Raw genomic sequence first — 16,533 nt, 5'->3', positions numbered from 1 at the left:
TTATCCGAAATGGCATTAGATAATTTCAAATCCTATTTAAAATCATTATTACTATTACTGTCATCTCATGAGTTTTTCGTTCGTGTTAGAAATAAATACAATACAATACACGGCAACCACCATCGGGCAAACAAATGAAAAAAAAAATTGTCAGACTGCTGTTCACCAAAATCTTGCAACTTCAATTGCGCTCGGAGTCGCAAGCAGGCCACTTTCTTCTGTGCAAGATTTAGCGCAGAGTTTAATGTTTGTCAGGCATTTAATGGTCTGTGAGTGTCCGCAGTAACAGTTGGTAGTATTCACAGGGAAGTGTCAGTTGCACAGGTTATTCCTGGATACAGTTCTGTTCATGCCCAGGTGTGAGGATTTCTGAATGGAGAGGCCTAGCAGAGATATTCTCAATTCGAGAAAACCACAAGGGTTACCTTTAGCTGATGTTGTTTGCAAGACAGAATTGGTCTGGAGGAAACTTCTTCTGTACGTCGACATGCTGGAATGTGGCCATGTGATGGCGATTCTCCTGATGAGCCTCATTTGTTCTCTTAGCGTTGGCAGCTACTTCACAACGAGTATGTGGTGGCGCTGTGCCGGCCAACTGGTACATTTTTACAGGTAGCGTAGGTTTCAAGGAGGTCAACAGCCCACTGCGATGGATAACCCAGTGCCCGTCAGATCACTGAAGCTAAGCAGTATCGCGTGTCGTTGACAGTTAAATTGGCGACCACTCGGGCTGCGAAGCGCTGTTGACCTATTGCGGTGTGCTCAGCCTCGTCATGCGAATTGAGGAGCTGCTTGACCGAGTAGTAGCAGTTCCAGGTCGCGAAACCTGACAACGGCCGGCAGAGTGGTGCGCTGAACCCACGGCCCTCCATACCTGCGACGAATGACGCCATTCGGCAAAGGATGACACGGCGGTCGGTGGACACACATACTCTGAACCAGTGTAACGTGTTGTTGTGGTCGAGAGCCCCACGTACTACCCCTAATCGTACGGAGGATATTTTTTCTGGCTTCCACCTCTATTATCGATTTCGCAATGCTGTCTGTAATTTCATTAATATCGAACTAAAATTATTGTGATTCTTTAAGTTACTGATTTACATGCATTGCATGTGTGAAACAGTAGTCCGATGTAAGAGAGAACCTGAATGCCGTAACATGATCAATTTAAGCTGCTCGTTACCGACTATTTTGACTGTGGATACGTCAAGGGCCGGCCAGAGTGGCTGAGCGGATCTAGGCGCTACAGTCTGGCACCGCGCTATCGCTACGGTCGCAGGTTCGAATCCTGCCGCGGGCATGGATGTGTGTGATGTTCTTAGGTTAGTTAGGTTTAAGTAGTTCTAAGTTCTAGGGGACTGATGACCTCCGAAGTAAAGTCCCCTAGTCCTCAGAGCCATTTGAACTAATTTTGATACGTCAAGGCGGCAGTCGGACACCAGCTAAAACAAACAAGAACTTATTCGGCATGCTGGAGAAGAGATGTGCGGGGGAACAAGCTCCACCTACCTTGCCGCCTACGTCCTAAATTGGAACTTCTGCGAAAGGAGGACTGACGCGTGGTGATAGCAATTTTCGATCCTTTTTGGGTTTACAGGGAGCCGAACTCGTACCCCGTGATGCAGCTTCGCTCATGTCTGAAATGCAGTCAACGAACATCGCTCAACACAAAGGAAAGTCGAAGGCATAAGGATTGGAAGAACAGTATATCACGTGGCGCAGGCTCACCCTCTGGCGGTATCTTACGTAACCACAGTTCAAAACACCCCAACTTAAAAAATGATATCTGTCTTCTGTAGTAATAAACACCTAATGCGACCGTGTGCAATTCACAGCCATTTGATACAGTGAGTCGAGCGTAACAGCAAGTGGTTGAGTCTGAGAGGGGAGGGAGAGAATAAGGTCGCGACCAGTCTGCGTGTTGTGGTGAATACCACGAGGAACCATGAACACAAACCATAACGTTCGTACGCAAAATAATGACGAGCCATGTACATACGATAACGTAGAGAGGTATTTAAACTGTACTCATGATTTGACTCTTCTTCGGATATTATGTTTCTTATATGTAAACATGACAGTGGACTAATGCTGTGCGTTCTCTTATGTGCAGACAGCGGAGGCGGCGAGGCTCCCAAGCTGAAGTGCAACCTGCGGAAGCACAAGCCCAACCGCAAGCCTCGCACGCCCTTCACGACGCAGCAGCTGCTGTCGCTGGAGAAGAAGTTCCGCGAGAAGCAGTACCTGTCCATCGCCGAGCGCGCCGAGTTCTCCTCCTCGCTGCACCTCACCGAGACCCAGGTGAGACGACCACTTGCGCTGCCACTTTACTTAAGTCAAACCACTGAAACGTAGCGGCAGACACTGAGGAACCCCCAATTACACATACATTCTGAACATCGTACGGTTTCTGCTTCTGCACTATCTGAGCAAAAGTATCCGGACACCTATCAGTGAACATTAAAATGGGATATGTCCAAACCTCGCCTTTATAACGGTTTGAACTCTGCTGAGAATACTTTCCGTTAGGTGTCTGAATCTCTGAGGAGCAATGGCAACCCATTCTTCCTCAAGAACCTAAACCGGAGAAGACAGTAATTTTGGACACTGGCCTCCGAAATAAAGTCGACGTCCTAACCCATCTCACAACTGTTCCATTTGGTTCAGATCGGGACTCTGGGCAGGCCAGTCCATTTCATCAATGTTATTCTCCACAAATCATAGCCTCATAGATGCTGCTTTATAACAGGGACCATGTCATGCTGATACAGTCACCGTCTCCGAACTGTTACCGAACTGAATGAGGATACAGTGCTGTAAAATTTGCTCAAATCCTTCCGCATTTAGCTTTTTCTTAAGTGTAATAAGGAGACCACACCTTAACCAGTAGAAACACCTCCATAAACACCACCTCAATTATACCGAGTGATCAAAAAGTCAGTATAAATTTGAAAACTTAATAAACCACGGAATAATGTAGATAGAGAGGTAAAAATTGACACACATGCTTGGAATGACATGGGGTTTTATTAGAAAAAAAAGTTCTCAAAATGTCCGACAGATGGCGCTGGACAGCAAAACTGCTACCGTGAGGGTGAGAGGTACGCCGATATGTTACAGAATCGCACCATCCCCAGTCTGGCTGCTAAACGCCAGCTGGAACGTACGATGTTTATGCAGGATGGCGCTCCACCCCATATTTCTAGACGCGTGAAAGAACTCTTACGCGCGTCGTTTGGTGATGGTCGTCTGCTCAGCTGCCACTTTCGTCATGCTTGGCCTCCCAGGTCCCCAGACCTCAGTCCGTGCGATTATTAGCTTTGGGGTTACCTGAAGTCGCAAGTGTATCGTGATCGACCGACATCTCTAGGGATGCTGAAAGACAGCATCCGACGCCAATGCCTCACCATAACTCCGGACATGCTTTACAGTGCTATTCACAACATTATTCCTCGACTACAGCTATTGTTGAGGAATGATGGTGGACATATTGAGCATTTCCTGTACAGAACATCATGTTTGCTTTGTCTTACTTTGTTATGCTAATTATTCCTATTCTGATCAGATGAAGCGCCATCTGTCAGACATTTTTGAACTTTTGTATATTTTTGGTTCTAATAAAACCCAATGTCATTCCAAGCATGTGTGTCAATTTGTACCTCTCTATCTACATTATTCCGTGATTTATTCAATTTTCAAATTGATACTGACTTTTTGATCACCCGGTACTTCGCTGTTGGTACTACACATGATGCCAGGGATTCAGCAAACTCAGACTCCCACATCGAGCTGCCACAGGATATAGCTTGATTGATCACTCCAAATCATTCGTTTCCAGCCATCCACTGTCCAGTGGCGTCGCCCTTTACACCAACTCAAGCGCCTCTTAGGATTGACTATAGTTATATGCGATTCATGAGAAGCTGCTCCACCTTTGTAACCCATTTTTTTTAACTTCCCACTCACAGTCCATTGGTAGAATTTAGAAACGCTCGAATGATTGCACCTACAGACTTCATGCGAATGTTTACAACCACCTTCCGCTATGCTCGTTGGTCCCTGTCCATTAGTACATATTCTTGGTTTAGCTGAGGTTGTTCCTTCCCGTTTCCACTTCACAATCACGTCACCAACAGTTGACTTGGGCAGCTTAAGAAGCGTTGAAATATCGCTAATGCATGCGTTACTTACGTCGCATCCAATAATGTCTACACTCCAAGTTACTCAGCTTTCTTGACCAACCCATTCTCCTGTTACTCTGTTTCTCTGGTGACAACGCAGTACTCCCCGCCTTCTTTTATAATGGCGTGTCCACTTTTCGTGCCACCTAGTTATCAGTTCCACATTACACTGCGGTGTCTGGATACCTTTGATAAGATTCCTCCGTATTTTCTTGCTCTGTGTAAACTTCAAATAATATGAACCTGCCTGCTCATTTAGAGCCTTCGAGGAAGCTATGTTTACTGTGTTGCCGTTTAATACATTGCTGACATACAAAAGAAAGTAGAAAGTTTCTCGACCTGTCAGAAAGATAAAGTTTCTTACTAAGAACACTACTTACTCCACTTTCAGATCAAAGAGCTACATCCAATGTTGCTCCCAGTGAATAAATTTCATCTCTGAAGTGCGGCTTCTGGAGGTCTGCGCTGTGACCCACCTAAAGCTTCAGCTACCCTTCTCAGTCGAGTCAAAAAAGTTTTATAGCCCAATGTTTCTTTAGACGTGACAAGGGCAGAGTCTGAGACTTACAGGACGATGAGTAGAGTGGATGCTCCAACAACTGAAACATCAAAAACCTTATTTTTACCCAATCAAAGCACCTTCGAGGCCAAGATTATTGTACTGACAAATTCCAGACCTCTCTTTGCCTGTTTTTTCATGTTGCTGATGCTGAAGACTTCCGTAGTATTCACATGTACTGTTTTAGCATTTGCAAAGTAATACATGAGAACAACCATTTTTCGCTAAACAATGGCTGTAACATTTCTGGTAGATGAAATTACCGTTAGCCAAGTAGTCAAGACCATAACTGCGTTACCTTTACGTTAGGTGTGTTACATACCTATTAGGTGTTGACTCATTTTAATCACTTTGTTTGCGTACGCGATCAGTGCCTTACTAGAATCCTCTTGAAACTGGAAGCAGTGAAGCATCTAGAAACTGAGAGAGGATATATAAAGGGCCGCATAACCTAAGGAACATTTGCGTTCTACATAGTTATCTTCCGCTCAGTTACTGAAAAATAAACAGTACTTATAGCGAGATCAAAATTTTCAGTGTTTAATTCAGGTTTTATTCGAAAGCTGTTGGTTTGTAACGTGAAACAGAGGGATATTAAAGTAAAATTAAAAAAGGAATACTGATTAAATGTACAGCGCTAGAAACCCAATATCCGTAAAAAAGGTAAAACAAAAAAAAAAAACACTACTAAACAAAAACACATCAGACATTTCTTCAATACTTCGTCGAGTAATGTAAAACCGTTTCTGTTATTCATAAAAAACGTTCGCACTTACCAGTAATAAGAGGAAACTGTTGCCTTTGATCATGATAAAAAAAGTACTATTGAGGACAAAATAACAGCCACAGTTATATAGATTGTTTATGCTTGTGCATGTATACTGTACTTACATCAGAATTAATTGCTTTGGTTACATAAAAGAGCAGAAGTTGGGCGATCAACTAATTTTTATTACCTATAATATGCAGTTTATGTTTTGGAAGGATATAAAATTGAATGAAACAGAACGATGTTCGATTGTAATTACGTGCAAAACAAAAAGCAAAGAGAAGTCGTCGGCTCCCAGTTTCAGCCACACTAACATTTATGATTCTTTCGATACCAATGCTACTGATACCATTGAAAATCCTGCAGTCTACTATGTCATTAATTTACCGTACCAAAACTACCGAATCGTAGTTTTGGTCGATTACGGATGGAAATCCTACGTATGGTAACAGGGCGGTGGACTGTATTTAAAAGTGTCCTAATACTGATAAAAACACCACGTTAGGTTGAGATTAAAGGAGCAAGAACTATGTCGATACAGAATCGGCAGGTACTGATTATGTGTGGTACACGACATGTTTAAACGATTTAAGAACTGTACGGACAGTTAAAACAGCGTACCTGATCATTGCTATTGTTACGGTCTGCAGTGCGAAGATTCGTCTGAAGCAGCTCCAAGCTGTAGTCTATCCTGTGCAAACTCTCAAGCCTCTTAATTTCCACGTAACTACTGCAATCTACATCCACTTGAAAATCTGCTAGCTGTAGTTAAATCTTCCTTGTCCTCTACCCCTCAAACTTTTCTCTGTTACGAAACTGACTATTATTTGATGCGTCAGAGTGTGACCTATAAACCCTTCCGTTAGTCATGCTGTGGCTCACGTGTCTCTTCTCCCAATTCGATCCAGTATATCCTCATCCGTTACCGAACATCACATTTAATCTTCTACATTCTTCTGTAGCTACACGTTTCTTTACAAAGCTACACTTCAGACAAAGACCGCCAGAAAACACTTCCTAACATTTGAATTTATATTATGTGTTAACACATTCCTGTTTTTCAGAAATATTTTCCTTGCTATTACCAGTCTACATTTTTATGGTCTCTACTTACTTTGTTGTCCAAATAGAAAAACTCATTTAACACATTTAACGTCTCATTTCTAACCTAATTTCTTCACGGTCACTTGATTTAATTTGACTACATTCCAATACTCTTGTGTCCACCTCATCACCTTTTTTCAATATACTGTCCATTCCGTTCAACAGATCTTCTAATCCATAAACATTCGTGTAATTCTTGGTTCGTTTTAAACTTACAGTGACGTCGGTACTGGCCAGTCATAAAGTACTAAAACATATTTCAGTAAAATACAACTGTTATGAAGAAATGATTTCCTTTAATATTCTCCGGTGCATTTCACGCTGATTGGGGGTGAGTGTAGTTACTATTATCTTCGACACACCGAATGACTTCGTTTTGTGAATTATGTGGTTTCTTCAGTGCAGCCCATACAATATTTTGGTATCGATCTGAGTTCACGAAGTGATTTTTTGCGTAAGTTTCCAACGATTGACGTAAGTATTCTTCAACTGACGGTGTGGGCTCCAATCGGTGTTTTTAGTGGGCAGACGTCGGTCGCACAAAAATAATTCGGTCATTACTTTCTCACGACACATGTACACCTGAAATATGGAAGTTCAGTTGACGTACAGTAGCACTTCAGCAGTGTTTCTACTGTGGTAATCGATTCCGGAATTCGCTGTAATTTCTTAGGATCCGCATTTCCATAATCACGTGCACTATCACGATGGATGGTCTATGTTTCGTCCAGTAGCCGACTTAAGTTGCCTTTTCTCCATACATACGGCAAGTCGATTGGTAAAGATGACAGTTTGCAGACGTATGGTTGAATCAATCGTTAACTCCGCGAGATATTCGAAAACGTACTGCACTTTCTTTTGCCTGCTGAGTATATCCACTCTTTCATCTACAAGAATATCCTATAAGCCACTGCACAGAGCGTGGCGGAGGGTGCCTCGCATCTATAATATCGATCTTCCTTAATATTGCAGTCGTGTGTTGAACAAAAGAAAAACGACTGTCTGTATGCCTCTGTACGCCCCTACTCTTTCTCATTTTTTCCTCGTGATGTCTACACGAGACGTAGGCCTACGTAGGTGGCAGTATGACAGCCGCAAATTCAACTTCGAATACAGGTTGTTTAAATTCATCGTACGGCATTGCGAGTGAACTACGGCGTCTCTCTTCCATACTTCCATTTAAGTACTCGAGAACTTCTGTTACACTTTCGTACGGGCTATACCAGCCTTTAACGAACCTAGCAGTACGTCTCTCAATTCTTTCGATGATGAGGTTTCCAATCGCTGGAACCGTAGTGTAGAATCGGCCACACAAGTGATGTATGTAACTAAACCTTGCTTTTCACAAATTTCCCACAAATCTAAGTCTTCCATTTCCTTTCCCTAACACTGATTTGGCGTGATCATTCCATTTCACATCGCTTACCCGAAAATAGTTGTATGATGTGATGTGCTCAAAATACCACCACTAATAATGTAATCAGGTATGGTACTATACGGTTCTGTCTCTTTTTAATAAGCATTACTTACATCTATCCCCTTTTAATTGAGTTGACATTCACTACATCAAGTGCAAATTATGTCGAAAGGCAATTCCTTACGATCGCTCATGGACCCTACTTCACACCGGCCGCGGTGGCCGAGCAGTTCTAGGCGCTTCAGTCCGGAATCGCGCTGCTGCTACGGTCGCGGGTTCGAATTCTGCCTCGGGCATGGATGTGGGCGATTTGCTTAGGTTAGTTAGGTTTAAGTAGTTCTAAGTCTAAAGGAATGATGACCTCAGAAGTTAAGTCCCATAGTGCTCAGAGCCAATTGAACCATTTTTTTGAACCTTACTTCACTGTACAAAATTGCGCTGTCAATGAACAATCTTACAGAACAGCTGATCATGTATTATAAATCGTTTGTGTATATTGAGCGCAGTGGGGATCCTACTACACTTCGTTGAGGCACGCCGGCCGGAGTGGCCAAGCGGTTCTAGGCGCTACAGTCTGGAATCGCGCGGCCGCTACGGTCGCAGGTTCGAATCCTGCCTCGGACATGGATGTGTGTGATGTCCTTAGGTTAGTTAGGTTTAAGTTGTTCTATGTTCTATGGGACTGATTACCTCAGCAGTTAAGTCCAATAGTGCTCAGAGCCATTTGAACCATTTGAACCTTGAGGCACGTCGACTAATTATTTCTTTTCTGTGGAATATCGGCCGCCCAGTAAAACATGCTAGCTTCAATTAGTGAAATATTGCACGAGCCAATAACGTATTTGCGAAGATAGTAAGAGCTACCTTGACTAGTAGTCGACTATGTGGGACAATGACAGAAACGCCTAACGGATCTCTTGGAAACTACTTGCTCATCGGAAGCTATTGTTAAACATTTGTACACACCTGCAACTTTGCCGTGTGGTGATTCTCTATTAATTGGGTATCTTCTGTTTGTCTGCCGGCAGGTGAAGATCTGGTTCCAGAACCGCAGGGCGAAGGCGAAACGGCTGCAGGAGGCGGAGATCGAGAAGCTGAAAATGGCGGCGGTGGCGGCGGCGCGGCCGCACCACCTGTACGGCGGCGTGCCACCCGCCGTGCCGCCCCCGCACCACGCCTACTTCCACCCGCACCCGGCGGAGGCGGCGGCCGCCGCCATGCTCATGGGCCACCACCCGCACCACGCGCACCACCACCACCACCACCACCATCACCACGCCGCCGCCGTCTCGGCGCTGCTCGCCAGGCACCCGCTGCCGCCCCCGCCGCCGCTCATCGGCCCGCCCCCGCCGCCGCCGTGCCCCCAGCAGCCGCCGCCACCGCCGCCCCCGCAGCAGCCGCAGCTGTCGCCGGGTGCCGTCACCGTCGCCTCCAGGTCGCCGACGTCGCCGGTCACCGCCCCCGCGGGCATCGGCCTCTCGTAGGACTCCCGGGTGCCACGCCTCGACAACCTAGCACCGTATCCATCGTCTCGCCTCCGACGGAGCTCACCAAAAGAGACTTGCAAACTTGTTATTCTCGTAGACGTGCCAGACTGTCGCACTTTAACAAGTGCAGAGATGTTGATCACTTACAACTATGTGTGGATGAGTCCACCCCAAAACTTCTTCCTTCATTTCCTTCTCTTGCCTCCACATAGAAATGTTGTCAAATGAAACATTCTACGCAGTACGCATTCAGTTTGCTCTTTCATTTTTCTTGTAGTCGCCTGCATTCGGTATCTTGTATTGAGGAATATTCGCATATGCATGTTACTTACATCGGAGTTTTGTCCCCGTTGATTGTTGCGCCACTTGTCACCGACATATTGCCTTGAATCACGGTCCAGTGCAACAACCTAGCTACGTGTAGGATTTCAATCTGACACTGATGATTCATTTTTGCTGCAGGTGGTAAGTACTCAACTGCAGCACAGACTTCAACTGATCCACATAGCTAAAGAATGTGCCTGCTGTTCTAGCCAAATATTTTCGAAGCAAGCGTCGAGATCAAGGTCATGGTTAAAAAATTTCTCAATCAGTGCATTGGTGTCGGGTCTGCCGGCGGATCACGATTTGTAAAACCCACAATATTCCTTCGAGGCAAGTGCTCGACACCGTTAAATAGGTGCTGCTGGCCGCTAGCAGCTTCGCTGACGATTTTGAGAATTTGCCTCGAAGAAATCCGCTGCAGGCCAGAGAGTCACAAAATGGACAGATCCGCTGGGAACCCTGAAGAGTCACATTCATTTATCTTCATTTGACAAAATGTACCACTAATTATCGACTCATGACCACCCTATGTATTCCCACTCCTAAATCAGTTTTCGTATGGAAGATTATTTTCAGCAGACTTCATGTACCGAAAGGACATTTTGTTCTATATTATAAATTGTATTCGTAATTCGACTCTATTGTGAAGTTCCCCTTGCGGTAATCTCGGAACCATGGTCCTTAGTGCAGTTCAAGCTAACGTTCCCTGTCAATGGATGGACGTTTGAAATAAAATTCTACAATGCACATCAGCACAGTAGCAACTGCTTTTGTTTGTCTTCCTCGAGATCTGCCATATCATTTTGGATTGATAAAGAGCTGAGAAAGAATGTTCAGAAATTAATGCCTCTTGGAAATAATAAATTATTTAACTTTTCAGGCAAACAGTATTATAGAATCAAAGAAGCATACAAATGTTTTCCTATATTTGAGGCTCTCCATGACCTGCCGCATAATTGACTCCAGTGAAGAAAAACTTCGCTTGGAACGGCAGTATAAGTGGCATTGGTAGAGAGTCCCTTCTAACGCATCTCATAAAAAGTACAGATCTTTACATATCGGAAGGATTTATTTCTTAGTATTCTGCAGCTCACGGTGACATCTGCTACAGACCAAATTGTTATTTCCTCTGGACAACGAGGAAAGACGAAATACCCAATTCGATTCCCCGAAAAAAATTAGTTCTTCGTAATTGCTACTGCACAGGCTGAAGAAAACTGCTTCATACTAAAATAGTTTATTCTTGGAATATGGGCAGTGTATTTAGTAATAATGAAATACGAGCGTTTTGTTTGTAATGCCGATTACATGCGAAAAGAAAATATACCAGTGCATTATATTTCTCGTCGTAGATATCAAATCATAGTATGTTACGTCCATCTGAAGTAAGTTTACTATTGATTTTCAAAAGTTGCTTTCAGGACTTCCTACTAGCAAGAAAATCTATCAATCACATTTATTGTTATATGCAAGAGAATGCAGGAATTTTGTGCCAAATTATATTGCCAATTTAATAGTTCACTAAGGTACTATTACGTCTGATATTTGTGCAATAATGAGCAAACTGTAAATTGTTTTTGTTTTTCATTTTAGAATACCCAAAGCCCTTAAATTGTGATACCTACCACCATAAAAGTAAGTCTCCTTTGCGAGATGAAGACGTATATCACGTACCGGTCACTCCTTGTGTCGTTTAAGACACGTTTGATAACTTTAGCTGTCGTTATAGTACTTAAATTATTTTGTAATCCTATGAGGAAATAGTGCCCAAGAAGACAGACGAAATATATACGCTGAGAACTTTTAACAAATACAGTTTGTATATATTTATACCTAAAGCAGCGTTAAATGAAACTAACTGTATATAAAGTGTACTACTTAAGATGTAAAAATACTGAATTATAGTTTGTAAAAATTGAAAAATACATATTAAATGTTTTATTTACAATTTACTGATGCCTTTTCATTCGCTAAGTATTATATAGAATAAGCAAACATCCCTTTCGACTGTCCCATACAAGTAAAACCATGTAACTGGTTCCACTGAGTCACAGTACATTCATACAAAGTGTATGAAAATAAGAGGTATTGATTATAAGACGTCATTCTGCTCGGACCCAAAAAGTGGACCTCAGCGTAGTTTGGTAACATTAGAAGTCGATATACAGTACATTTCGTGGTATACATTAGAAACATCTGGCACATAACGATTCAAATGACAGGCGGGCAGATGTAGGCAGTACTTTAGGAGACAATGGGAAACAGACATCCTAAAGCAATGACTCCGCGTGAGTGAAGTTTTATTCATAGAAACACAGATATTACGCTGCATATAATCATAACTACTGAGTTTCCTCTGAATCAATTGTTATGAACGCAGTTTCTGTATCGTGTGTAGTCTCCTCCAACTCTAGCACACTCTTGAAATCGTGCATAGAGGTCAAAGCGGTGTCTGTACCCATCTCGGAGATCATACAATAGAGTGACCAAATTCATTTTAGAATGATTCGACGAATGCCACAGTAGAGTCTGAAGAGAAAAAGGCAGTACGTCCTTAAAACTGCATGTCGCTAAACGTAGTATCTGGTGTGGACTATCAAGTTCTGGAGACCCCGGAATCATAGAGGTAAAGCTTTCCCTTCTGTTGTTTAACAGTACGATAATCACTGAAAAAATAACAGTAAATGTTGTCCGGTTGAATAAAAGAATAAAGAAGAAAAATGCCTCTTTTTTTCACTGACTGCATGCCCCTAAAACGACAATCATGTCGTACTGGATAAGACAGAGGTAAAGATCGCTTCACCATCGTGTCGTCCGTCTCACGCTAAATCAAGGTCAACTTGTAGTGCTAAACACGATACAAAAATGTAGACACTGAAAAAAAACAAAATACGAAATACATGCGGCACTACACTAGGACACTGTATGTTACCTAGTAACCACCCATTCCTTTCCATTATGTCCACAAAAAATATTTCACGGGAAGTAGCGGAAGTATTCGGACATCATGGTGTAGGAGTATTGTTTGACCTTGCTACAAAACAGAATAAGGTAAGCTGACAGAATACGGCACCAAATGACTTAAAGGTAAGTTTGTACCGTATACACTCAAAGAAAAACACTAACCACTACAAGATTTTGCAATTTTAAAAGATAGCTACGAGTAGAATTCGGTAACTACAAAGGATGTACATTTAATAATAACAATAATTCACAAAATTTCAAGCAAAATATGTGAGAATGGATGGAAACAGACTCTAACCACCGAGCTGAAAGATAAAATGGCAAATTTCTAGTATACCTAACTTTTATTGTATTTCCATTTTTTTTTGTTACAATATTAGAATTATTTCAGTTCTGAAAGTGACGTAAAACAGAATAAAATAAAATATGCTATTGAAAACAAATTAGAGGATCTGATCTGGAAAAGACGACGCTAAATGCGCAGGATTGAAAATAACTGTTTATGGACTTATGTTGTTACCATTTGATGCAGAGAGACTAAAGCGAACCCATCAGCTGCAGAATAATAAATTGAACTAGGATACCCTGGAAGAGGGACATTAGGATGTGGAAAAACAAAAGGGAGACAGGAGAAAGCCATCACTTGGAAGGGACAATTAGAAGAAGAAAAAAATTATTTCCGTGTGTAAGTATTAAAGATTATATGTAAGTCCACAGCCTGTGAATGTTATAGTTGACATTTTCTACGTGTAATGTAAAACGTTTATTTATAATACGCATGTAGCATTGGTTTCTTAGTTACCCAGTAATGTAATTGTATGAAAAATGAGAGAAAAGACTAGAGAGAAAAAAAAAAAAAGAAGGAAGGCCCAGGATTGGAATCACCGGACTCGCGTCCAGGAGAAGCGGGTATGAAACATCCGGTCGACCACCAACACTGCAGTTTAGGCTTGGTTTTTTTTCCAAAATCTTATAAGCGCAACTCCCAGATGGTTGTCTTCAAACAAACCCAGCTGAATTCCACATCCATTCTTTTCCATTACCAGTTTGAGCTAAGTAGCTAATGACCCCGAAGGGACCGGGACGTTATGTCGTAATCTTCTTTACATCTGTTCGATTACTAAGAAGATTCAACAAAACCTAAGGCGTAAAAGCCAGACTGCATCCCACAGCTATGCGTACAGTAATGCCCATTTTCTAAATGTTGTGAATATCGAATTGGGAAAATTGTAACGGAATTCTTAAGCTATACGTGGGCACGTACACCAGTTCCCAGTAACTCGCAGCGTGTTTTCTGTACAGCATATCAAAAGTATAGGTACAGCTCAGTCGACAGACATTCTGGAAAAAGAAGAGCTTCATAGGGGCTGAGTGCGCCCCCATCTGCTATATATGTTCGGTAGCAAGGTGAAATGATCAGCATGGCGTGGTTCAAGGCACCTAATAGCAGTCGAAGCTGGGAAAGAATTACGCTGAGCAAGATTTCCTTTTTGTGAGCGAGACTACCACACGACCAGCTTGAGTCTGTCAGAGGACTGTAAACGGCTAAAAGGACAGAAAGAAAGATCCCCATGCAATACTTGCAGCACTACGTTGTGATCTTCACCAACAGGCTGCACGAAACTCCGTACGCAATAACCTAAGAACACTGGAAGGAGTCTATTTGTCTAGTTCATGTCCTTATATCATCTCCCATGTAATTTCATCGCAAATATAAATGGTAATACATTTTGGGTTGATAATATTTTTCTTTTCCGTGCTTGGGACAGGTAAATCGTTGGCATGCTAAGTGATCTCATGTAAATATGCTACGCTGTTGTAGGGTTATCTTTTTCGGAGTGTAAGCTCTAAACGGTACTCGAAACTACGAGGTTTTTCTATTTCTGTGTTTTGTGTTATCAACGTCGGACAGATTGTAGAATCGCGGAGTTCTCTAAGTAGTCAACTACAGTGCAGAAAGACGGTGTATTTTATGGTTCTGCGTTTTTCTCTCGGAGTAATTGCGTGATCACTTGTAATGTAATTTGTTTCCTTCATGATTTCCAATGAATTCGATGTACAAAACTTAAGGACGAAAGCAATTTTTACAATATGTGTCACTTCCAAGTAACACTGCTGAATTAAACTTGGGCCATGACTCATGGTCATAAATGAAGGATAACGCAGATAGATGGTGTAACAACGCTCTCGTGGGCGGTTTCCGGGTTTAAATCACTTCAGGGTATGACTATGCGGTGCATTTGACCTGCGGTCGTCGCACGGTGGCGCTGGCAGCAGTCCACGTACGCAGAGGTGTGTTGGTGCATGTCAGAGTACTGTGCAGCGAGTAAGTGTGCAGACGTTTTCAGACGTGCTAATGTTGACTGTGTGTCGAAAATGGCTCAAAGAACACATAGTGATGACGTTATGAGGGTTAGAATACTAGGGCGAGTGGAGGCTGGTCAAACACAACAGGACATAGGACGCGAGGTCCGTGTGCCACAAAGCGTGATCTCAAGATTATGGCGATGATTCCAGCAGACAGGAAACGTGTCCAGCAGCTACAGTACGGGACGTCCATAGTGTACACACCACGAGAAGACCGATATCTCACCATCAGTGCCCGCAGACGGCCACGGAGTACTGCAGGTAGCCTTTCTCGGGACCTTACTGCAGCCACTGGAACAGTTGTCTCCACACACACAGTCTACAGACGACTGAACAGATATGGTTTATTCGCCCGGAGACCTGCAAGGAGCATTCCACTGACCCCTAGTCAGAGGAGAGCCCGTAAAGCAGGTGTCAAGAACACAGTACATAGTCATTGGAACAGTGGTCCCAGGTTATGTTCACGGACTTGGCTAGGTATAGTTTAAACAGTGATTCTCGCCGGGTGTTCATCTGGCGTGAAGCAGGAACCAGATACCAACCCCATAATGTCCTTGAAAGGGACCTGTATGGAGGTCGTGGTTTGATGGCGTGAGGTGGGACTATGATTGGTGCACATACACCCCTGCATGTCTTTGACAGAGGAACTGTAACAGGTCAGGTGTATCGGAACGTCATTTTGCAGCAGTATCTCCACCTTTTGAGGGGCGAAGTAGGTCCCACCTTCCCCCTGATGGATGATAACGCACGGCCCCACCTAGCTGCCAAGGTGGGGGAGTAGCTTGACACAGAAGATATCAGGCGAATGGAGGGCCTGCCTGTTCTCCAGACCTAAACCCCATCGAACAAGTCTGGGATGCTCTCGGTCGACGTATTGCTGCACGTCTTCAAACGATTACGACACTTCAGGAGCTCTGACAGGCACTGGTGCAAGAATGGGAGACTATACCCCAGCAGCTCCTCGACCACCTGATTTAGAGTATGCCAGTCCGTTGTGCGGCCTGTGTACGTGTGCATGGTGATCATATCCCATATTTATGGCGGGGTACATGCGCAGGAAACAGTGGCGTTTTGTAGCACATGTGTTTCGGTACGGATTTCTCAACTTATCACCAATACCGTGGACGTACAGATCCGTGTCGAGTGTGTTCCCTATGTGCCTATGCTACTAGCGCCAGTTTTGTGTAGTGCCACGTTGTGTGGCACCACATTTTGCACCACAGAGCCGGCCGCAGTGGCCGTGCGGTTCTAGGCGCTACAGTCTGGAGCCGAGCGACCGCTACGGTCGCAGGTTCGAATCCTGCCTTGGGCATGGATGTGTGTGATGTCCTTAGGTTAGTTAGGTTTAATTAGTTCTAAGT

General features: G+C 43.4%; 1 protein-coding gene across 1 annotated transcript in view; it reads left to right on the top strand.

Moving 5' to 3' along the window:
• LOC126252238 (homeobox protein MSX-1-like) overlaps positions 1-9,301 on the top strand; it is a gene marked incomplete at its 3' end in the record, with an annotated part of 267,449 nt that extends 258,148 nt beyond the window's left edge. Inside the window, exons 2-3 of the mRNA XM_049953111.1 lie at positions 2,114-2,301; positions 9,059-9,301. Of these exons, the coding sequence (XP_049809068.1) occupies positions 2,114-2,301; positions 9,059-9,301 (431 nt within the window). The remainder of the gene's footprint in view (positions 1-2,113; positions 2,302-9,058) is intronic.
• Positions 9,302-16,533: the final 7,232 nt, after the last annotated feature.

Source organism: Schistocerca nitens, chromosome 4 (assembly GCF_023898315.1).
Source record: "Schistocerca nitens isolate TAMUIC-IGC-003100 chromosome 4, iqSchNite1.1, whole genome shotgun sequence".
Lineage (NCBI taxonomy): Eukaryota > Metazoa > Arthropoda > Insecta > Orthoptera > Acrididae > Schistocerca > Schistocerca nitens.
Note: the sequence above shows the minus strand (reverse complement) of the source record. Positions and strands in the feature narration are given on the sequence as shown.